Source organism: Poromitra crassiceps (genome assembly GCF_964638095.1).
Source record: "Poromitra crassiceps genome assembly, chromosome: 7".
Taxonomy (NCBI): Eukaryota; Metazoa; Chordata; class Actinopteri; order Beryciformes; family Melamphaidae; genus Poromitra; species Poromitra crassiceps.
The window spans coordinates 31184025-31208450 of NC_139628.1; the positions used below are offsets into that span (position 1 = coordinate 31184025).

General features: G+C 44.6%; 2 protein-coding genes across 3 annotated transcripts in view; both read right to left on the bottom strand.

Moving 5' to 3' along the window:
• Positions 1–333: 333 nt before the first annotated feature.
• On the bottom strand, positions 334–9134 carry LOC310779531 (erythroid membrane-associated protein-like; the record flags this gene model as incomplete). Its single annotated transcript, XM_083640057.1, has 8 exons — positions 334–486; positions 626–722; positions 2772–2890; positions 4747–4857; positions 5014–5078; positions 5576–5620; positions 7641–7944; positions 8994–9134. The coding sequence occupies 8 exons, from the start codon at positions 9132–9134 to the stop codon at positions 334–336; spliced, it is 1035 nt and encodes a 344-aa protein (XP_083496183.1).
• Positions 9135–15762: 6628 nt separating this feature from the next.
• Positions 15763–24426, bottom strand: part of LOC310779758 (circularly permutated Ras protein 1) — a 52203-nt gene continuing 43539 nt past the window's right edge. For both annotated transcript variants that reach the window (XM_083640250.1, XM_083640249.1), the window contains exons 15-19: positions 24071–24183; positions 23612–23723; positions 21127–21267; positions 19070–19163; positions 15763–17663 (exon numbers count right to left, since the gene is read on the bottom strand). In XM_083640250.1, the coding sequence (XP_083496376.1) occupies positions 17526–17663; positions 19070–19163; positions 21127–21267; positions 23612–23723; positions 24071–24183 (598 nt within the window). In that variant the 3' untranslated portion in view covers positions 15763–17525. The remainder of the gene's footprint in view (positions 17664–19069; positions 19164–21126; positions 21268–23611; positions 23724–24070; positions 24184–24426) is intronic.

Genomic DNA, 24426 nt, shown 5'->3' on the forward strand with positions numbered 1-24426 from the left:
GAAGGACGGTGGTTGCTCACTCACACACAGTCCTTGTCTCTGCCGTAGGGCATTGGGGATGGGGATATTATTCGAGAGACCAGAGGAAAGAGCACCTCCTACTGGTCATCCAACACCACTGCCAGCACCAGGTGCTGGTCTCCCATCCAAGGAGTAACCATAACCACAGTCAAACCTGCTTAGCTTCCCAGAGAAGTTAGCGAGTTAAAGTTGAATATATTTATAAAGCACTTTAACAATTATCACCAAAATCTTCCTTGCAGGGCAACTGAGGACACCTATAGAGGTCAAAACAAGACAGATGAAACACATTCCAAACAATTTCAAGGTGTATCACTCTATCATCTTTAGTGGTGTGATAACAAGCGGTCCAGAGTTCCCTCCAGATTTATTGGCGCAGGGGCTGAAGAATGGGTAGATGGTCTTGTTGAAGGTGTCGCTGAAGGTGTAGATGTGGATTTTGGCATCGATGTTGTAGAAAGACACCTGTGGAAGAGAGGGGTAGAGAAGTAAATATTATTATGAGGCAGAATTGCAGAGAAAATACACAATTCACGCAAAATACCGGCCCACAGAGAGAAGTCCGAAATTTCAGAGCATATAAACTGCATATCCCATACTGCACCTGTCCTCTCTCGTAATCCACAAACAGTCCAATCTTCTGTGGTCTGAGTTTCAGATCAACGTCTGTGGAGGGTGCTTTACGAAAGGCTCCTCGAGTCCTCTTTCCTGTCCTGATGAGGAGAGGAGATGGAGAGGAGAGGAGAGGAGAGGAGGGGAGGGTAGAGGAGAGGAGAGGAGAGGAGAGGAGAGGAGAGGAGAGGAGAGGAGAGGAGAGGAGAGGAGAGGAGAGGAGAGGAGGGGAGGGGAGAGGAGAGGAGAGGAGAGGAGAGGAGAGGAGAGGAGAGGAGAGGAGAGGAGAGGAGAGGAGAGGAGAGGAGGGGAGGGGAGGGGAGAGGAGGGGAGAGGAGAGGTGAGGAGAGGAGAACATGAGGAGAGAGGGGAGGGGAGGGGGGGGAGGAGAGGAGAGGAGAGGAGAGGAAAGGAGAGGAGAGGAGGAGAGGAGAGGAGGAGAGGAGAGGAGAGGAAGGCAGGGAAGGGGAGGAATGAAAGGAAAGATGGAAGGAAAGGAAACGAAAGAAGAGAGATTAGATTTACTGTAAGTATAGAAATGACTAGTTTATCTTGATCATCTGACTTTACATTCTACACCAGGCATGGCATCACTCTCGTTTAATATTACGTTACAATATATTATATTACATATTTATGAAATACGTCCTCATAATTAACTGCAGACTGAAGCAATTTGTAGAAGTAAATCTAAATAAATTATACTTTGGGCAGTAGGCAGTAGATAGTGACTTTTTCCTGAGTGGATCTGTAGCATTTTGGAATAAAACATCTTTCACTTTACCTCTCCACCATTCCCACCATTTCCAATAACCCACTGTCTTGCTCTGTAATAAAGAGTACTTTATGGGAGTATAATGATCTGAATTAGCAATAACCTTGGGAATGGGCATCTTCTCTCCATATTCACGAGTTGCAACAAAACATACCTGTTTTTAAGTCTACACTGTATGTGAGGACTGTTCAAACCATGCCCTCTTTGAAGAGACTACTCTTTCATCATTTCTACCAAACTCCATTCAAACTTTACACGGGTCACCACTTGTAGCACTTTATCACTTTAATTCAGCTTTTTGATAGCTTTGTACTTTTTGAGAAATCACAGTTGAAGTTTTAAACTTCTTTAAGGAGCCAGCCTTGAGTGCATGATGTCATGAGTCACTCTAGCTGCCTTTACATGCTCACTTGGCGTAATCCAAGTCTCCACAAGCCCTGAGATGCCAAGTTGACTTGAAAATACATCATTTACACCCTGTTTTACCTGAATTCTGAACTGTAGCAGGTGGTGCAGCATCCCACATTGTTACTCCCAGGCCCTGGCTAAGTGCAGATTTACGCTAAAAACAGGGGATAATGACATCTTTTCAAGACAACTTGGCATCTCAGGGCTTGTGGAGACTTGGCTTACGCCAAGTGAGCAGTATGGAAGCTATATCCCTTTGGAATAATCTGATTCTGTCAGTGGTAAAAACAACAACAACAAAACAAGCTTGTTTAATGCAGTAGGGGCATGTGGGGCTGCCAACTGAAGTGGTCTTAGTCAATACTGAATCCATTTCAAAGATTTCTGTTCACATGACTTAGTTATACATAAAAAGTATGAAAATAGAGTCCAGGTAAAAAAAATATATGAAATACTCCTTTAACCCTTCAGCTACTTCTACTCACAATGTCAAACTAAGCAATGCGATGTATTTTTGAGATATTCATTATTGTTGGACACTAGTATCTCACTCTGTTTCCAATTGTGCAGAGGGCATCAAATTGGTCCTCAAGATGACAGCCACAACAACAACAAAAACATTCTGTGACTGTGATAGGATCACAATCAGTGCCAGAACCACGTAATCTAACCTGATATCAGACCTATCAGACTGAATTGTTAACTCGTTAACTCGGTGGAGTGGGCGGTTTCATTGGTCTGGACCCAGGACAACTAAACAAGTTGGCTATGTTAATTTTACATTGATTCATCTTGGGTTGGAGGGGTTAAACTACACTTTAAGGCTTGATTCTGATTTGATTCTGATTTGAAAAATAAAATACTTTTCACATTCAATATTTTTTAGACCCCTGTTTGTCAGTACAAAGTGCAGGAACAGCAGTGAAATACCGTCTAGCGTAACTGCAAACCTCACCCGTCTCTTAGGCTGAGGAACCAGTATCCGTTGCTAGGCGTAACATTGATCTTCCCCTTCCTGCTGCATGATTGGCTGGCCACACCCAGGTCCCAGTCTGTCTTCCCGCCCACTTCCACCTGTTCACAGGAAATAAGGAAAAATTCTTCAAAGTCCCAAACGGTTATACAGTCAAGCAAGCACTGAATATACTGGAAGTTTGCAAACTTTTTCTTTGGTTATCGCGACCAAAAAATGCTTCAATTTCTCTTACCTCAGACATAGAAGAGAAGAGAAGAGAAGAGAAGAGAAGAGAATGGAAGGGAAGAGAAGAGAAGAGAAGAGAAGAGAAGAGAAGAGAAGAGAAGAGAAGAGAAGAGAAGAGAAGAGAAGAGAAGAGAAGAGAAGAGAAGAGAAGAGAATAAAATAAAATAAAATAAAATAAGTATTGAAGTCTAAAGGCTATAGGCCTATTTCACATCCCACCCAATTCAGCCATTTTGTGTCATCAGTATGCATGGAAGTAACACAGAATGCAGGAAGTAACACAATATAAAAAATTTGACAGCCTGCACTAATATAAATTGCATGTTTCCCTGCAGCGGAGGAACAGCAAACTGGATCTTTTTTGTTTTACTTCCTGACCTTTAGACACAAAATGGCTGCTTTGGGTGGGATGTGAAATAGGCTAATTGAAGGCTAAATGGCAAGAAAACCGAGGTTATCACTTACATCGTCCCGGACCATCCCCCTCTAACGCCAACAAGAGGCACTGCTCTGAGAGAAGTCCTGACTTAAAATGGGCTCAGGTAACCTCGCGTCACCAGCCAAGAAAGAGCCTGCCTCCGTTTACAAGAGATTTTGTCACTCGGCCAGTTTCCGGCCTAGAGCCCACCCTAGACAGGAAACAAGCAGCGGAAATAGCCCGTTCACTTCAGAATCAGACACAACGAATAAGAAAATAAAACGGAAAACAACTAGCCTCAACGAGAGACTCATCAGTCATTAACAAAAGATGGCCGTACCGAACAAAGTTTTTTATTAGAAGTTCTTGTAGAAACATTGCAGATTCACAATATTACATATTTTAAGCCAATACAGAAGCTTTACTTTTCAAACAAATGGCCAGTTGATGGAATAGTTATAGTTGTCTGTCCGCTGTTATCGATAATGGAGGATCAAATACAACAGTTGAAATCCAAAGGCATCTCTGCTCTGCTCCCGGTGCTGGGAAAGACATTGATCATAAGATTTCACATGGCGAGTACTCCATTGTCTTTGGCTCTCCAGAAACCTTCCTCGGCAGTGACTACTGGAGAAATGTGCTAACGCTACTATACAACTTGTGTTGTTGTTCTTTTAATCAGGCTCTAGCTAACGTAACCTCGACGCGTCAAGCTAACGGCAGCAAAGGCGTTTTTCTGCGCACTTATTTCCGGTATTGTTTCCTGTTTCCTGTTTCCTTGGTTTATGCCCCCATGGCCAAAAGTGGTGTAAACGGTGCTCAGACTAGGGCTCATGAGTCAACTCCTTATGGGTCAAGACCTTACAGTGCGGAAGGTGCTCTCTCTCTCTCTCCGGAGCTGAAAGTACTGTTGAGCTAGCCGGATGCACGGAGGATCGAGATGACTGGAAACGCCGCTGGAGGGCTCATCCGAGGACGACCTATTTGTATAGATAAATTATTCCCAAAGTGGGGTGCTCGCAGTTATACCGGGGGTACGACCCAAAACATCTGTAGTACCCTCTGGAGGTATACAGTGGGTACCCACCAGGATAATGTCTGAGGGGGTACAGGACTTTAAAAAGTTTGGGAAACACTGACCTAGATGATTGAAACAACACACACACACACGCACGCACACACACACACACACACACACATGCACGCACACGCACGCACGGACACACGCACACACACACACACACACACACACACACACACACACACACACACACACACACACACACACACACACACACACAACCCCCTCACCTCCCAGTAGTGGCTCCCTGAGGAAATGGCCTCCCTGCCCAGGACACACATGACTCTGTCAAACCTCTGTGTGCTGTCTGGCAGCAGCTGGTGATGGTTTCCACAATTCACCTGCAGAAACACACACAGTCCATCAATACCAATCTAATAATAATATAATAATTAATAATAATAATAATAATAATGATGATGATGATGATGATGATGATGATGATGATGACGATAATAATAATAATAATAATACAATTATAATTTAATGTGACTCACCTCCTTCAAATCCTCTGATATGATCAGTCTGGGGTGGGAAGACCCGCAGTCAAGAGTCACATCCACTGCAATGAAAGAAAGGCAGAAACATGAATCTTACATGTATTCTTGTTTAAACATGTGTATGAGAGCTATATGTATTTGTATTAATCAATATTTCTAACCACAGTATATTTGTGCCTTGTGCATCCGTATGATTATGAACATACCTGCATACTCCTGTATCCGTTTCATTTCTAGAAGACAACATAAATGTATTGTTAACCGATTTAAGGTGGAATGGTTACTACAGCTAATTTGGTTGCATATTAGGTGCAACCCATTTAAGGTGGGTTTGTTGGTGTCACCCACTGTGGTGTACCCTGGATCTATATTGTCCTATTTAAGGTGGAATTGTAGATATTATGATTTACTTCATTAGCCTGTTTAAGGTAGAATGGCAAGTATCATTCACTGGATTATGGATCTTTATCATTAGCTTATTTAAGGTAGAATGTCAGAATTCGCTCACTATATTGAGTATGGATTATTTAAGGTGGATGGTATGGTAGATGACACTCACTGGGTTGCGTTCGGACCGGACTGGGTTCTACGGGAGCAGGATCACCTGGAGAGGAACCAAGAGACATGGATCAGGAGCTGAATAGTCTCGCTTGCCAGCCTCCCCTCCCTTCCGTGAGAGGAGTCTGGCTGCATGGAAAGGGCATAAGCCCTCCCCTGCTCTACAGCTTCTCTCCCATTGGAGGCGACCATTTCAGTCGCTGCCGGATTTCCGCTCCCCGCTTACAAGCTCTGTCATTGGCTCCGACCATGTCAATCAGAGTGGCTTCTGCTCCCTCCTCCCTATGTGTCGCTGTAAATGTCCCTTGCCACCGAAATGAAAACAACAACGCTGACTAGCTAGCAAGCTAACAGCAGAAACCCACACGCTAGCTCGTTGCTACATGAATGGCAAGTTTTGATGAAGATTTGGATTGCTGGAAACTATTTTCGCTGCGCAGCGCTGCCAGACTCCTCTCACGGAAGGGAGGGAGTCTGAACTGCATTTTCTGCAGTGAGACTTGTTGATGGCATCTCTATTGATAACACAAATTCTGACCGTCACCCCCCTTATTTTAGGTCAACAATGGGAGAAACCAATACTTTTTGATAATCACTGACCTCTTGAAACCATTCTCCACTATTTGGTTTATCAAAATGATTTTGGGCTGCGTCTTCTTCTACCACCACCACCACCACCACCAGGGGGCTGTATTTCACTACTTTAGGATAGGCTGGCAGTGATAAGATACTTTACTGCTGCACATAGGGACATTTTCTTTTTGTTTGTGCGCATTAAAACACAGTGTCAGAATAGGGATTTAGTGTCAAATGTATTTAAATGTTTTCTGGTAACAAGATAGCCTGGTAAACCAGCCCGTCACGTGAACTCACATTTCATTTGGTTCTGCGAGACTGTCTGGCCCCAAGGCATGGGAGGGTGTTAAGCAGAAGCTGCAAAGCGGAAGAGCCAATCAGCGACTGCCTGTGATTGACAGCGCAAGTTGGCCAATCAGGAACGCCATTAGCACTGCACTAACAAAACAATAATGGCCACCTCCTTGCCTGATCGTCTCGAGGAGTAATGTCAGTGTTTGTCTAGTTTAAACAGCCATAAAGTGCAGTTATTGCAGAAATAGACTCAATAACAACAATTAAACAAGTACAGGAGTATCGCCGCAACCGCAGAGTTTCTCGGCAGAAAACACATTTTTGCCATTCTCCCGAGTGGATTTGGGTTTGACTGGATCCGACGCTGATTGGATGAAGGAGTTGTCTGTCAAGGCAACTACGCCCGCCCATGCTCCCGCCCCCTGCTAAGGACTGGGTGAAGAGTTGGGGCCAGACCGCGCAGAACCAAATGAAATGTGAGTTCACGTGACGGGCTGGTTTAACAAGATGCCCCTTCTTCAGCAATTATTGTCACTATGATTCAGCATCTTGGTTGAAAGACTCTTCAGCATGGTAGATGTTTGCTGACACAGATGCTTGAACCCGGGTCTTCTGACAGATCGCTGATCTCTCTAACACTAGACCACCGTGACGCCTAGAATGGTGCAGCACTATATATAGACACTGCTAAACCACAATGCATCAAACTGCCCATTGTTCAACTCGTGCACATCTTTCTTTGGTGATGCCAAAGCAAGGGAAATCTATACTTTCTGAAAATTTCCCAAATTTTATTTTTTAATACAATTTTCGAGAAGATTAAAACCTTTAGTAGAAGAACATTTTCAATGTTCAAAGACTTGTGATATGTGCAGTAAGGGCAGGGGTGATGTCATTGATTTTGCATAAAGTAGGCTATATTATGTTTTAAAAGATGCACCTAAGAAAGGCTTTAGTAAATCAGGGTCTTTTGATCAAGTTTTGGATCACCTTCCTATAGCTCATATCTGAATTATCTCAATGCTTTCAAAATATCAATGCTTAAAAATCTTTCTTATTTTAAGTGTAATACATGTAGGGCCTTCCAGTGGCAGGACATTGTTCCAACCTACAGGCCAGCCTGCAAGAGATAGCCTACATCTCTTAATTATCTGTTATCTTTGGAGACAAGTCCCTTCTCTAGCTGCATGACTGACCTATTTCGGCAATATTCCTCAGCTCTTCCTGGAACCTCTTCACCAGGGCGGCCAGCGACCAGTAGATGATCTTCGGCAGAGGCCGCGCCAGCTTCCCCCTCAACTCGTCAAACACATCCTCCAGCATGTCTCCTTCTTCTACTACTCCCCATCCTCCTCTCCCCGCACTCTTCTCCCACCCTACTGCCCCTCCTCTTGTTCCCGTCATGGATTTGAACTGCTCGGTGATCTCCCTCAGCGTCCGGTTTATGTAGAGGTCCGGTCGCTTCTGGAAGGTTTTCTTACACAGAGGACACTGGCATACCTGGAGGAGGGGTTGAAAGAGCAGAGGAGAAGAGGGGAGAGGAGGGAGAAGAGGGGAGAGGAGAGGAGAAGAAGGGAGAGGAGGGAAGAGGAGAGGAGAAGAGGGGAAAGGAGGAGAGGGGAGGAGGAGATGAGGAGAGGAGAGAGGAGAAGAGAAGAGGAGGAGAGGGGGAGAGGACAGGACATAGGAGAGAGGAGGAGAGGAGGGGAGATGAGAGGAAGAGAGGAGAGGAGAGGAGAGGAGAGAGGAGGAGAGGAAGAGAGGAGAAGAGAAGAGGAGGAGATGAGGAGAGGGGTAGAGGACAGGAGATAGGAGAGAGGAGGAGAGGAGGGGAGATGAGAGGAAGAGAGGAGAGGAGAGGGGGGAAAGAACAGAGGGAAGGGAAGCAAGAGGAGTGATGATGTGAGGAAGAAGGATGTGAAGAAGAAAGTAAGTAGTGAATGCCTTTAATCAATGAGAACTTGGATACAGAGGGGCAGCTTGTGAACAGGCAAGGCAGGCAACTGCTTGGGCCCCAGTCCGTTATCCATTAAAGAACCAATGGAAAATTTGCAATGGCATTGAAACCTCCCTAAAGGGGCTCCATGTCATCCCCTGGCCTGGAAAATTTTGAATGACGTGAATTCAAGTAAGTATGTGACTCATTCCCGTCAAAATGGCATGATTCACGTATTCTCTTGAATTGAAAGTGAATGAAGTAAATACATTTTTGCCTAGGGCTCCTACAGACTCTAGAATCGCCACTGCTTGGATACCATACTAGTCAGCCATGCTCTATAGACAGTTGTCACAGAATTGTGTTGCTAGGGAACCTAATGTATTTCCTGTGAGCTATTGTACTCACAAACAGGAATTAAGATGGGGACAATTTAAAATGTTTATGTTGTCAAGTTAAAACCCTCTATACAGAGACACACACAATCACTCACTCACTCTCTCACACACACACACACACACACACACACACACACACACACACACACACACACACACACACACACACACACACACACACGCACACACGCACACACACACACACACACACACACCTCACAGCCGTCCCAGTATCGGCTGATGCAGGCCATGCAGTAGCTGTGGCCGCACGGTGTGGAGGACGGGTTGGTGAACAGGTCCAGACAGATGGAGCACTGGAACTGCTCATCAGACAGGAAACTACCACACAGTGACATCATCCTGAGAGAGAGAGAGAGAGAGGGGGGGGGGACAGAGCAAAGACAGAGCAAGGGAGACAGAGAGATGGAAATATGAATCTGCCTCTTATAGTAGTGGGCAATTTTAAGAAATTGATCATCCTCGAGATCTTTGTGCCTATGGTCTCATGGGATGTCTTGAAATGTAAATGTGCTCTATAGGCATGTAAACATGAATCAAATACATTCAATGGACCTCAATCATGGAGGTTCATTGGAGAATTGGCTGTGTGCAAAAGTCTAAATCTAAAAGAGGGCTAGCTGAAAACGTTTGTTGTGGTGTGGCTGTATCAGATTCAAGATTCAAGATTCAAGATTTTTATTGTCACTCCATGGTACAAGTATCACGTGTGAAATTCTTGTGCTGTGGACTCCGTTTACAACATAGTGCAAATAGTACAAATATAACAGGGCATATGGGTGCAAAAACAACAAGAGACACAACAAGCATAAGGCAGTATAGTGATAAGACAAGTCAGAGACAGTGGCATATTCACTGCACATACTGTAGGTGCACGTGTCGGGTGCATACTTTAGACGTGCTTAAACATTTTAAATTCTGCGTATTTGACATACAGGTGCAAATAACATATTCCTTATTAAACATACAATTAAACTCGGCATTTTAAATTTGGCGTATTTGACATACAGGTGCAAATAGCATATTCCTTATTAAACATACAATTAAACGTTAGACATACGTAATGGTAGCAGCTACAGTACGGTACAGTGCGGCTACTACACTATTTGTGTATGTTAAGGAGTCTCGTGGCCTGCGGGAAGAAACTGTTCCTCAAGCGATTTGTGCGTGCTTTCGGAACCCTGTATCTTCTCCCTGAGGGTAGCAGGGAGAACAGGCTGTTGTGGGGATGGTTTGTGTCTTTGATGATCTTCAGGGACCTCCTGAGGCACCGCTGTTTATACAGTTCATGCAGATCTGGCAACTCACATTCTGTTACGTGCTGTGCCGCGCGTCTCACTCTCCGTAGCGCCCTGCGGTCCATGGTGGTACAGTTCCCGTACAGTTCCCAGGTGGTGAAGCCGCTAGTCAGCAGGCTTTCAATGGTGCCTCTGTAGAAGTCCCTGAGGATTTCTTTCCTTAGCCCAAATTTCTTCAGGCGCTTGAGTCCGTGTATTCGCTGTTGGGCCTTTTTGACGACAGTGGCGGTGTGGCCGGCCCAAGTCAGGTCCTGGTGGATATTGACTCCCAGGTACTTGAAGCTGTCCACCCTTTCCACCACTGTGCCGTTGATGGTGATTGGGGGGGGTGCGCCCCCCCCCCCCCCCCCTCCTGTAGTCCACAATGATCTCCTTGGTCTTGGAGACGTTCAGAGAGAGGTGGTTGTCCTGGCACCATTGTTCCAGGGCCCCCACCTCCTCTCTGTAGGCCGTCTCGTCGCTCCCCGAGATCAGCCCCACGACTGCTGTGTCGTCTGCAAACTTCACGATGGTGTTAGAGGTTTGAGTCGCCATGCAGTCGTGGGTGTAGAGGTCGTACCAGAAGGGGCTGGAGACGCACCCCTGGGGCGCTCCTATGCTGATGGTCAGTGGGGAGGAGGTGAGGTTGCCCACCCTCACCACCTGGCGGCGGTCTGTCAGGAAATCCAGGATCCAGTCGCACATTGCTGTGTTAAGTCCCAGGTCCTTGAGCTTGCATACCAGCCTGGAGGGTACTATGGTGTTGAATGCTGAGCTGTAGTCCACGAACAGCATTCTTACGTAGGTGTCCTTCCCCTCCAGGTGGGACAGGGCGGTGTGGAGCACGTGTGCTACTGCATCCGCTGTGCTCCTGTTGGGGCGGTATGCGAATTGTAGCGGGTCGTGGTCCGGGGGGAGTGTGGGGCGGATCTTTGATATGACCAGCTTTTCAAAGCACTTGCTGGCTATTGGTCAGTTTAGTAATGAAGTTTATGAGCAAGTTCAATCAGACTACATGACCCTATAGTGTCATTCATGCTTTCTCTTTAACCAAGAGTTGACTGGAAAACTTATTTTTTCTTTTCCCCCCTTCTTTAATATAATGTCAGCAATTGTTCTGTCTGATTAGGTGTCAACTTGGTCAAAATGTGGATCCGATTTTTAGAGAGCCCCTAAAAGTCCCAAAAAGTGATGGTTTTTTTTTTATCTTGTGCAAATGTTAAAGTTATATTGTGAAATAGTTATTATCTTGAGCGCACAAGATAATAATTTGTTCACACAAAATAATAACTTATATGCACAATATATATAAAAAGAAATATCACGTTCCAGGACTTTAGGGGCTCCGTAGACTTTTGGAATGACACTAATTCATTTTCAGATGACTTGAACGCAAACTGGCCTCAACACCTTGGAGTCAACAGTGTAGTTTTCTTACACAAAATGCACAAACTTGTTCTCAATTAATGAACCTATCATTTAATAATACATGATTGACACATTTGGTATCTGAAATTCAAAATGATTATTTTTCTAATAAATAATCTGAATCCCATCCTTCTCACATCTATATCTTCCTCTATCCTTGCTAACACTTCTCCTGCCTTATTAGTCTACGTTTCTAAAAAAAAAAAAAAAAAAAAAACTTTTCTACCTGGCTCTTGCTGTATTTTTACACATCACTTCTTCTTTATTATTTATTAAAAAATATTTTCTATTATTATTATTATAGAGACAAAGGAATACCTGTTACTGTCTTCACACTGCTTTTGTCCTCTTGTGCTCGTCTTCTGGTGAAGTTTTTTTTTTTTTTTTTTTAGCTTTCTCTGTTTCTAAGTTCCCCTGGATAAGCGTGTCAGGTTCAATTCCATTATGAAATGGGAGAGAAGAACCACCTTACCTGCTTTCTAGGTGAGACTCGGGTGTTCAGACGTTTCAGTGTGCTGAACTCCTTCAGGTGTGTGTTTTCGATTTCTCGTCAAAAGTGTTTCAGGTGGAAAATGCTCCAGGGATTTGTCTTCTTGTCAAGTATCTCCCAAACACTCACACGCTCGCTTAGTGTATGTGTGCTCCTCACTCACTGAAATGCATATATATAGGCCTACAGTATATGTGTGTTCCTCCACCTATGGCTAGTTGCACCACACCCACTCACCTGTCTGCCAGTCGAGTAAGGTAAGGTATTGTCCCAAACTTGGACTCCAGCCACTGGACCAGTTCAGTGGCTGGGGGGGGATGGTGGGGGTGAGGGACATCTGATACCAACACACACACACACACACACACACACACACACACACACACACACACACACACACACAAAAAGTGGGTCACAGCTGCTCACCTGACCCTAAACTGTCAACAACATTTTTGTTTCTTGTCAGTCTTGCTTCAGGCCATTTTAGTTTCCTCAGCGCGTTTTGGCACTTTAAACGTTTTAGCAATGGAACAAGTACATGGCAATATCAATGATGCCCATTGCTACATGTCATCAGTCAGTGTGTGTGTGTGTGCGTGTGTGTGTGTGTGCGTGCGTGCGTGCGTATGTGTGTGTCTTTGACTATGCTGATCATTTTGAACCGAACCATTGTAAGATCTCTTAACTGTGCATCTACAGTGTATTGGCTGCTTATTTGTTTTTGTATGAACTTAACTTAACTTCCATCTCAGTTCAACTTAAATCTTGAGTCAATTAAAACTAAACTCAGAATGAGGTTTTACCTGCTAAACACAAGCTATTAATATGGAGTATGTGCAGTGGAACAACATTAAAATAAATATATTTCATGGACTTGTACTTTTCATACTTAACTACATTTTACTGCAATACGTCTACACTTTTACACTTTATTTTTCAATTTTTTTTTTTTTATGAAGTTGATTTCTATTAAGGTGTTGCTATTTTTACTTTAATGACCATTGGTCAAGGGTGGAGGACATAGCACACAAGTCCCTGCTAAGATGAGTTCATGACCAAAGTCTCACATGTCACGACCCTGCGGTCCCCTGTCTTTTGTCTTGACTTCAGGTCGTGACATTTGAAATGACCTGACCTCAGACCCAGGTCATTTGAAATGCCGCAACCTTGCTCAGAAGTCAAGACAAAAGACAGGAGAATGCATAACTTGGGCTCTATCCTCCCACTGTCCTTAGGCGCTAAATGCAAAAAAACACGCTTTGCGCCTGCGGGAAGATAGCATCATGTTTTTAGGCCCCGAAATGCACTTTACACTGAAGAGGCGTGGCGCAGTGCCAGAATAGACCAGAATGGGCGTTTCGGCCTTAAATACCGGCCTAACGCTATCTTCCCCCCTGGCGTTGATTTAGCATTTAGCGCTTTTCAAAACCAGGCCTTATTCAGTGCGCTGGGGATTTGTGCGTAATTACGCGCAGCTCTCCTCTGCCATCTCACTCTCTCTCCCTCTCACTCCCTCTCTCTCGCACGTCAGACAGGCACAATGACCGATGAAAAAAAAGTTGTTATACACTAGTTTTGAGCCCCTGTCTTTCAGAAGCTGTTGCATCATCCTACCTGTGCAATGGGGGAGAAGAAAAGGTAGCGAGAGAAAACAATATCATTCTGCCCAAACTTTCACCAATCTAATCTCATCATGACATCCAGGGATAGGCTATATTTTTCTAGCCGATGCGTTTTGAACATTCTTTTCACTTTGATCTTGCTATAGGGTAGCGTATTTACATGCTTGCTGTATTTAAACTGCAGTGAGATTGGTTTGAGAAGCATAATAATAAGGAATAATATATATGGAGACAGACGGGGATGAAAGAGGGAGGGGGGGGAGCTCAGAGCGCTTTGGTCGGGCTTTTCTGACCGGATTGGATCGCTCCGTGGAATGGAACATGAAAGGGACATTGTGATTCGTTTACTGCACTTCTCCAATGAGCACTTGAGAATAATTCTACGCTTAAAAGGCGTGGTCATAATGCTTAAGGCCGCGTGTAGCGCCGACACGAAAATCGGGACTGCGCCAGTCCACGCCCTCTAATATGTCAGACAACTTTTCTAACCATCATGCAACGGGGCAACTGGGCGTTGGTCGAATCTGCGCAGAACTTGCTCATCTCAAACGAGCAGAGATCACGTCAGACAGAGACAGACATTAAAGACGCACCCATTAATGTTTGTATACAAGAAACCCGTCTATAGTGTCACGACTTCCTGTTCAAAATGCCGGCTGTTTTACCTGCTCAAACCAAGCCCCCAGGAATAGGGCTGGGCTGTGAAGCCATTTGAACATGGTGGCGAACCTCTGTATTGCAAGTCACGTGACGCCATGCAGCCCAGAAAGGAAAATTCCCATCCACTTGCATGGGGACCCCGGCAGCTGCAGGGGAATTTTTTTCCGGGTGTCACTCAAAGTATAAAACGACTTTTTTAATTATCAAATATTTTTTGTATGGGTAATTTTTTATTCAGAAGCCACTAAGAGCCGTATACGGGTATATTTTCTTCTTTTAATACATCCATGGGTGGGAGACGTCATGGAATACGTCATGGCACACATGCGCACTTACCCTTGGGCCGCATGGTCAGGAAGTAAAACCAGGAAGAAACCCCCCCCCATGATGGCTTCATGCGCCAGTGAGCAGCCTCCGTCTGAATGCATGGGTGGGCGTGGCTCATCCCCTATCCAGTTATTTTAATACATCCATGGCTCAAACTAGTCTGACTCACCTGGTCAAACTTAGTTTGACTCACATGAGTCAGACTCAGGTTTATGAGTCACAGCAGGAAGTGTAAACACAATCAGAACTTGAGATTCGGTTTACACTTCCTGTTAGTCTCTGAAGCCAGACTGTCTCTTCTACATAAGGTGAATTGGAAGCAGTTTCAGAGGCTAGGAAGAGGCAAGAGGAGAACCAAAAAGAGGAACTCAATTCACCGTTATCAGTAAGACTGCAAAAACAGTGACCACCTAATTTCCTCTCTGATTGGGACACTGCAAGGAGTTAAGAAACGCCAGTGGGTTGTGGTCAGTATCGACAACTACAGGTATACTACCGCCACATCAAAATGATTTAAGGCCAAAAGATTAACACTAATAATTCATTCAGAGTTAAATTTCTTTGGGAAGTTGAAGACAACATGGTTGTCTATCCCCAGATGATGAACACATCTCATTGCATCCTTACTTCATTTTGTGTTCACTGTTATACTCTTTACTATAAATAATAAATAAATAATAATTTGCTCATTATTTGCATCGGTCTGTGTTCCCTATTTTGTCATGACTTCAGTCAGGTCGTGACGAATTGGGAGCTCGCACAGAAAATGTTAACGAGCTGGCTCTGACATCTAGACAAAAGGGAGGAGCACAAAGCAGAGATTCTCATATTTCAGCCTCCAGCCATGTGAGAGAGGCTGACCTCTCCAAACCTGTTTTCCACTGCCGAGGAAGACATGGAAAAGTATCTCTACTGAGCAACATTATACGCTCGGTTCATTTCGATTATCCACACCGTAACTGTGCAAAAAACTCATGAATATGGAAAGCACACATAGAAGGACCACCGCACAACAAAGCAAGAAGCACATGACAGGAAAATGGGGGGGGTCAAGCAAAGCGATGAAAAGTAAACGCAAAAAAGAAATAACAGGAGATAAATTATCTACAAATCTTAGTTAGTTTAATCTCTACTCTTAAAGTATATTTTATTCAAACTGTTGACATACACAGACAAGATGGCAAAGGTGCGATGCTGTTCACTCCTTGTCCTTGTTAACTTTCATTCTGTGCATGTTTCCCTCCACAGGACATACAGAACCTACCGCAGGTGGAGGCTTCCTTTCAGGGTGGAGAGAGCTCCTTCACACACTCCCTCCACAGGATGGACAGAACCTCAACCTACTCCAGGTGGAGGCTTCCTCTCAGGGTGGAGAGAGCTCCTTCACACACTCCCTCCACAGGACATACAGAACCTACTGCAGGTGGAGGCTTCCTCTCAGGGTGGAGAGAGTTCACACACTCCCTCCACAGGATGGACAGAACCTCAACCTACTGCAGGTGGAGGCTTCCTCTCAGGGTGGAGAGAGCTCCTTCACACACTCCCTCCACAGGACATACAGAACCTACTCCAGGTGGAGGCTTCCTCTCAGGGTGGAGAGGAGTTCACTCCTGATTAGATTCAGCAATGTAGGCCTATACCATCGGCCAGGTCCTCAGCTCTTCCGCAGCAATGACAAAAAAAAGCAGGTTGTATTTCTAAATGCAACTGTGCTATTTTTGACTGGGACTGATCATTTCATCACTGATCCATCTACTTGATCTTGTGTTTAGACATCAGCTTGTAGAGCAGGCTATCTGGTCAGCTAGCCATCACTATCTTCTTGCTTTTTTTGCATGTTTTTAGTGGGCGTTCTTATCTGGAGGAAACCCCGGGGGAGCACGGGAAGAACATGCTAACTCCACACAGAAAGGCCCTTTTGACGAGCCCACCTGGGCCGTATAGGCACTGAGGACATGGGGATGGGGACACACGCTCAGCGCCCACAGCGTCCCAGGCGGGAATCGAACCCAGGACCTTCTTTCTGTGTGCCACCGTGCCCACCTCATCTGATGTGCACACACACCTATCTAATAGAAACTAGAATTATTGGCTAGCAGTTGAATGTTAACATTAACATTATTTACTTTGCTAAATGAGCATGATACAGTAGCTAGCTCATGAAGCAAAAAACCAACAGTAGTTCGGGTTGAGCTGACTCTTCTCAAACTACAACTTGGACTGATTTGAAATAGAGATTAGGACCGAGGGACAAGAGCTAGTCAGAGCTAAGATAGTTTACTGTGTCATAGTATCAGACTTATCAGACTATTTACTTTGACTTATTACAGAATGGATCTACAGTCACAAAATACATTTCAGATATAGTATCTCTTTTTCTAGTCTGGTTGTTGTATATTAGACATTATTCCCATACAGCCAGCTCTCCAGACCTCCATGATGGCTCTATACATGGTTGCTAAGAAATGTGTGATTTTGTCACTGCAAAATCTCTATACTGGCGAGTGATTTAAATCTCTATACTGTAGGCTAGTGATTTAAATCTCTAGGCTAGTGATTTGCGTACCACTAGGGGTCCTTGAGGGAGTTCCAGGGGGTCCCCAGCAAATTGATAAAATGTTAAACTGTTAAACACTGTTACAGAATGTAGAATACCGGTAATTAATATTTTGCTCATAGTTTAACTGTTCCCTCTACCTACTGTACATGTCACAGAGTTATGGACAAAATCATATTTGACACTATATAATAATCTCAGATTTGGGTCCGACTGAGAGACAACAAAGTCATGAAATGTGGGTCCGTGGTCCTCATGTGGACTACTACATCAGGGGTCCTTGATAGGAAAAAGGTTGAGACTCGCTGCTGTAGGGTACGTTCTCTTCTCACTGAGAAGAAAAAAGTCTCCATATCTCCTATTATTCTTTACATGAGCGCCTCCATGAGGGCCTGTTTCTTCCTGATGGGCCTCTGGCTCGGAGCTGCGTCTTTGTCGTTGTTGCTGTTGACACTGCTGGCTCTCTTCATCTGGTACACCACCATAGCCGCCTTGTCAGAGAGAGCCTGCAGGGGGAAGGAACACATGTGTCTGTCTGTAGGGAGTGTCTGTCTTCTTCAAACAAACTAGGGTATTGGCCCCTTCGGGCTCGCTGCACGCAGCTCGCCTGCTCTATTGGCATGTGCAGCGCACAATCACTCAACTTCGCATCCCTGATGACATCACTGTCACTGATGATGTCGCAATGTCTATGACATCACTGATGATGTCACAATGCCTATGACATCATCAGTGCCTATGACATCATCAGTGATGTCATAAGATGATTTTGGTGAATAATGATGTCACTGATGACATGACTGATGATGCCATAGACATTGTGACATCATCAGTGATGTCATCAGTGACCATTGTCAATAATGATGTCACTGATGGCATCACTGATGTCACAACTAATCCAACCACCAATAAAATCGAAGACAATATTGTATAATGATGAACCAAAACCAAATAAAATAAACAAGGACCAATGCATTTGTTACTAACCTGTAACAACTGCATTGACTTGTCTAATATGGTGTATATATGGTATATTGAATTATATGTATATATTATATGTAAAAATTAATGTGTATGTATTATATACGAACACGATCATCTGTAAATTTCTTTCTAAAATTCTGTCTGCAGTTTAGTTAAATACCATGATTGAAACTGCGTTAACTTGTTTTGTTTTTGTAATTTTCTTTTATTTACTTAGGGTAGGCAAAATAAGCTGCGGCTTCAGCCTACACCTTTGTCACAACTCATTGTATGTGTGTATTGTCATGTTTTGTTGAATGAACCGAAATAAACTAACTAACTAACTAACTAACTAACATTACTGATGATGTCATAGACATTGTGAATGCCCAATTTCGCATCACTGATGACATCACAATTACTCTTAAGACATCACTGATGATGTCACAAAGCTTATGACATCATCAGTGATGTCACAATGTCTATGACACCATTAATGGGACAAAAATTGAAACAGACAGACAAACATTGCCCACTTGCTCCCTTTTATAAGTTAGATAATAATATATCTAGATAGATAGATAGATAGATAGATAAATAGATAGATAGATAGATAGATAGATAGATAGCTAGATAGATAGATAGATAGATAGATAGATAGATAGATAGATAGATAGATAGATGGATGGATAGATCGATCGATCTTCCCTGGCTTCCATGAAGTTTCAGGAAAAGGGCAAGTAAGAGAACCTGTGTGTATGTACAATACACATGTGTGTGTGTTTGTGTGTTTGTGCGTGTGTGTGTGTGTGTGTGTGAGTGTGAGAGAGAGAGAGAGAGAGAGTTTCATTTTGCCAGACCAAAAAGTCTGTTTTCTATGTTCACAATTAAAAGAAAGATGACTGCATATCGATCAGTTTCCCCATGCACTGATCAGCTGATTGATTACCAGGGATTCTGTGGTGAGGTTGTCGCAGATGGTCGTCATGGAATCCATCCAGTTGCCATAGATACTCTCCTCCTTATGAATAGGCCTCTGCTTCCTGTGGGGAGTGAAGGGTGGAGGGTGTCAGAGGGAGGAAGAATGTTGCCATTAATACCATCAAAACACACACTTTCAGATTTTGACATATTATACACATCATTATTCACATGTGACATGCATTTTTCTCATCGACTAAGTCGTTAAAGTCAATCAATTTTTCCTTGTTTTCCCCCTTTTGAGGCAAGCAGAAGCAGTAGCCGCTTTCACACCGGCCTTGAAAGCCCTAAAATGCACGGAAAATGAGATCCGCGCCTCCCGATGTGAAAGTTGTGAACGCGGGTCGGTGGGTAATTGTTGTACGCCTTTTGTTCCGCCAGTGGACCTAGTCACAGCGCCGGGTTACCCTGCAACCCACCTCCACCTGAAAGCGTAGGAGCGGCAAGCCGGAAGGGTGCGAATGGTCAGCTCATTCATAAACTAGAACGACCGCAACGCGGACTTATGCCTCCGCCATTAGTTCATTCTTGAGTCCAAATCGCCATTTGAGGCAAATTGGAAGAAATTCCGTCAAGGCGCTCCTGAGATGTTGGGTTACAGAGCTTGGAAATTGGGTGTGTGAGGTCACAGTGACCTTGAACTTTGACCACCAAAATGTAATCAGTTCATCCTTGAGTCCAAGTGGACGCTTGAGGCAAATTCGAAGAAATTCCATAAAGACATTCATTCCTGAGATATCACGTTAACAAGCTTGAAAATGGCATTCGAGAGGTCACAGTGACCTTGACCTTTGATAACCAAAATGGAATCAGTTCATCCTTGCGCCCAAGTCGATGTTTGAGCCAAATCAGAAGAAATTCGATCAAGCCGTTCTTGAGATATTGCGTTAACCAACTTGGGAATGGCGTTCGTGAGGTCACAGTGACCTTGAAGTTTGACCACCAAAATGTAATCAGTTCATCCTTGAGGCCAAGTTAATGTTTGAGGCAAATTTGATGAAATTCCGTCAAGGCATTCCTGAGATATGGCGTTAACAAGCTTGAAAATGGCGTTGGAGAGGTCACAGTGACCTTGACCTTTGATCACCAAAATGTAATCCTTTCATCCTTGCGCCCATGTCGACGTTTGAGCCAAATTGGCAGAATTCGTTCATCATACAGTAGCCTAGGCTACACTACCCGATGAAAATATTCATTTGGTCTAGGAGGAGCTGGGTGGAAATGCCTCCGCTCGCCTTTCAATCCGGGAGCGGTGGCTGTCACCTGAAAGCACACCCCAAGACGGGAATGTGGCGGTGCTGCTTGGCTGTGTGTGAAAGCAATTTCTGTGGCGAGGCTGCCGGCTTTGCGGGCCTTCTGAACTGCAATTCTGCGCGATCTGTGTGTGAAAGCGGCTAGTGACTTCAGCTACATGAAATGAAAGGTAATTTCCTGATGCTTCCAATAGGCTTATAGAGTCATCTGTTTATAATGCATCACAATGCACTTCAACTACCATTACAGAGCGTTTCTGTGCAGCCATGGTGTGTCCAGCCCAATCGCCAGAATAAAATGACGGCATTGTACATTACATACATACACCAAGGATACGTAAAATCTCAACGTAAATTTGAAACAAAACGTCAGTTAATTTGAAAACCCCGCTGCCTTTCCAATCTTAAACTAAAATAAACCAACTTTTAACAACTTTGGTTATGTTTAGGCAAGCAAAACAACTTGGTTCAGGTTAGGACTATGGTTAGGGTTCGGCTAAAATAACCGAAACATGCCTTGCAGTTTAGAAACCCTGGAGTTTGCACATGGCCCTCCGGTGTGAAAGGCAAGGCCCTGTGTCCATATAGCTTCTTTTGCTGAGCTCCAGCGTCTTTTTTCAGTTGTGAAAAGGAGAGGGCATATGTGGGCATATGTGGGTGCCTGCGGCCACCTAGGGGGGGCACACTGAGCAGGTGAACAAGTCCTACCTGATGTCTTTGAGCAGGTGAACAAGTCCTACCTGATGTCTTTGAGCAGGTGAACACGTCCTACCTGATGTCTTTGAGCAGGTCCTGCTGTGCTTTCAGTTGCCTCTGTGCCTCCTGCACCCGGCCCTCCATAGTTAACCTGGCACACAGCTGGGCACAGTGGACACCCAGCACCACCATGTTCAGACTAGCAGGACAGACCTGACTGGAGAGGGAGGAAGGTAGAGGGGGGAAATGACAAGAAATCAGTGGGCTAGCTTGGCCAATTGGAAGAGGAACCCGCGGAAGTGATACTGAAAGTTGTAGTTCCTCGAATGGCCACTTGAGGCTGGACCAAAAAGGGAGTTGTTCCCGTTTACCCCCATGTTAAAATGCCCCACTTTGTAACAGGATTAAGCATGTTTACAGCCTGGTCCAAAACACGGTTTTGGCCTATATAGCTCATTGGTTCTCAAATGGGGGTCCGGGGACCCCCAGGGTTCCATGGCACTTTGCAAGGGTGTCCGCGAAAAGTTTTCAGGAAAATAAAAATAAACACTTTTTCTTTTTGCAAAAGCTTCATAGTTCAACGAAAATATTTTATTCTTTAAATCTAAAATGGTTCATGGATTATATTCTAATCTAACAAACCTATCAATTTAAAAGTCAAGCACGTTACCGTGGAAACAATTAAGCTTAGCCCAAAATCACAAATCAGAATGAGGGGGGTCCCCGGTAGATTTCCTATCTTGTAAGGGGTCCTTGGCTGAAAAACATTTGAGAACCTCTGATATAGCTAATTTCCCCTTTCATAACAACTGTACGGGGAGGGAATCTTTATATAACTCATCCGTTTAGAGTAAAACAGATGATAGAAAAGACTGTGTTTTGGCCGTGATTGAGAGGTCGCCTGTCCAGTGATCGCGCAGCTTGGCAATCATGGACCAATAGCAGGCCAAACTTGGGCTCTGGGAAACCCCTTGTCTTGTGCGCGCTGGGCACGGACCCCAAGATGGCCACAGGCTAGACTGGGCTCCAAAGTGAGAGTCCAAAAACCAACGATAGGCTTCATCCATATTACATGTATTTACTGTGGGAGAGATCGGCAAATCATCTGCATTATTTCTCATGATTAGAGAGATAGAGGAAGAGTGAGCAAAGAGTGTAGAAGCCAAGAGATGAAGTCGTGGTGGTTTTTTGACAACAGCGCTGACACCATTTTGGCCTGAAAATGTCTCCTTGCTCCAATGGGAAACAGCACAGAACCATAGACACACATGACCGGGAGGAACACAGGTTATTTCGGTAGAGGTACTTCTGTACGGCACTTTGTAGGCGGGACCTGTTACTGGCGCCATTACCGTAGTCTCCTTCAGGCCAAAATGGTGGATTTGTTATGCTCTGATGCAATGGAACAAGCAATTAGCCTTCAGTTCACAGCTCTTTGGAGTGAGTCAGACTGAGAGGGAGTGAGACATAGTAATTCTCAGGTCATTTGCTTGCAAGTGTCTAGACTGGAATGTTGTTCTGGTAGATTTGTAGCTTGTTGACTCATCACTGCTCAACCATGAGTTTTGCAAGAGGTTATTGTTTATGCTGCAGAAAGAAAAATCAATCAATCAATCACATAGGTTGAGGCCACGTCTCGTCATAGACGAGCATGTCTGGGAACGCCCACAAAATGTTAAACGGCTGGCGCGCGAGTGGGGTAAAACCGCCGATATATCTCATGGGCTGACTCAACAAAAGACGGTGCTGCGGCTCTAAACTACATGTTTGGGGGTTCTAGAGCAGAACACAAGACATCTGCTGAGATGTGCGTTTACTGCAGTGGTTAAATCCCCGATCGTGTCTGCCTGGGCTGGGCTATCAGCTAAATTCTAACTTTGCTGAATGGATAGAACGGGGGAATTTACCCCACCCTGACCCCGCCCCCAGGCTAACCCAGCGTCTATTGTGGGCGTTCCCAGACATGCGGACTGTCTCTATTCACCTTATTCACCACGCCCACTTTTTCTCTCTTCCACGTTACATGCAATTGTATTTGTTCTTCCGGGTTCAGTGCTAGTTGGCGGCCAATTTCAAAGCAAAATGTCACTATAATAATGAATGAAGTTTGGCCACATTCAGAATTAAGCTACACTGCGGCCAACTTCAGTTACATGTTCATAGCGTTACTGCTGCGAGGAGCTGATGGCTGTACCCGGTCGGCATTTAACGTTAGTTACAAAAGCACGTCGACAGTGTTTTCTCCCTGCCAGTAGCCTACAGTAGGGTTTGACAGATAGCTAGTCCGACCGGCCAGCACAGCCAGCGATCCCAGTCCTCGCTGCTCGTTAAATAAACTAACTCAAGGCGTTATTCTGATAAACTGGTCACATGTTACGTTCTCACCTGCAAAATATTAAAACTTTAAAAGTTTTTTTTTTTTTGCTTGAAAACAGCTTTTTGGCAAGTCTAAAAATGACTACGGTAGGCGTAATATACTTCCGTGTCTAAAACCGGAAAGACGATTACAAAATGACATCATGCAGAAGCGTCCTTGTATGGGCAAAGAATAAGGTGAATACCTGCTGATTGTAACTGGTCGTTGTTCAGTAATGATGCGTGTGACCCTCTGTTGGTCTCTGGTCTTGAAGCTCAGTTGGAGCTGGAAAGGAAGTCTGTCCCTCTGGAGGAAGCCTGTTACACACACGCACACACACACACGCACACACACACGCACAAGCATGTGTGCGCACGCGCACGCGCACACACACAAACACCACCACCACCAACAACGACAACAACACACAAACAAATAAAAAAGATATTTATGAAGCTTATTCTATCAATCAAATGGGCCACAAATTACGTTATACGACAACCAAAGGGCAGAATCAATTCATCTAATAAATCATAATTGTATATGAGGTCTGTGTGTTTGTCTGTGTGAGTGTGTGCATGCGTGCGTGTGCTTGTGTGCTTGTGTGTGTGTGTGTGTGTGTGTGTGTGTGTGTGTGGGTGTGTGTGTGTGCGTGCCACCTTACCCTCCACACTCTCTGGTTTGACAGCGAACTGGAAGGTGATCTCCAGCCCTTCTGTCACATTCCCGATCTCTCTGACCAGCTTGTGATGGCTGTCGTCCTCATAGGGAAAATACCTGCAGAGCCAGAATGAGATGGAGAAATCACTACACTGAGTACATTTTTAATCAAGTAGAAGTGGGCGTCTGGGTAGTGCAGCGTTGGATTCCCTGCCTACCAACACGAGGGTCGCAGGTTCGAGCCCCCGTGTTAACTCCAGCTTGGTCGGGCATCCACAGGCACAATTGGCCGTGTCTGCGGGTGGGAAGCCACTGCACTAGCGCTTCCTCTGGTCATGGGGAGGGGAACTGGGGTGTGTT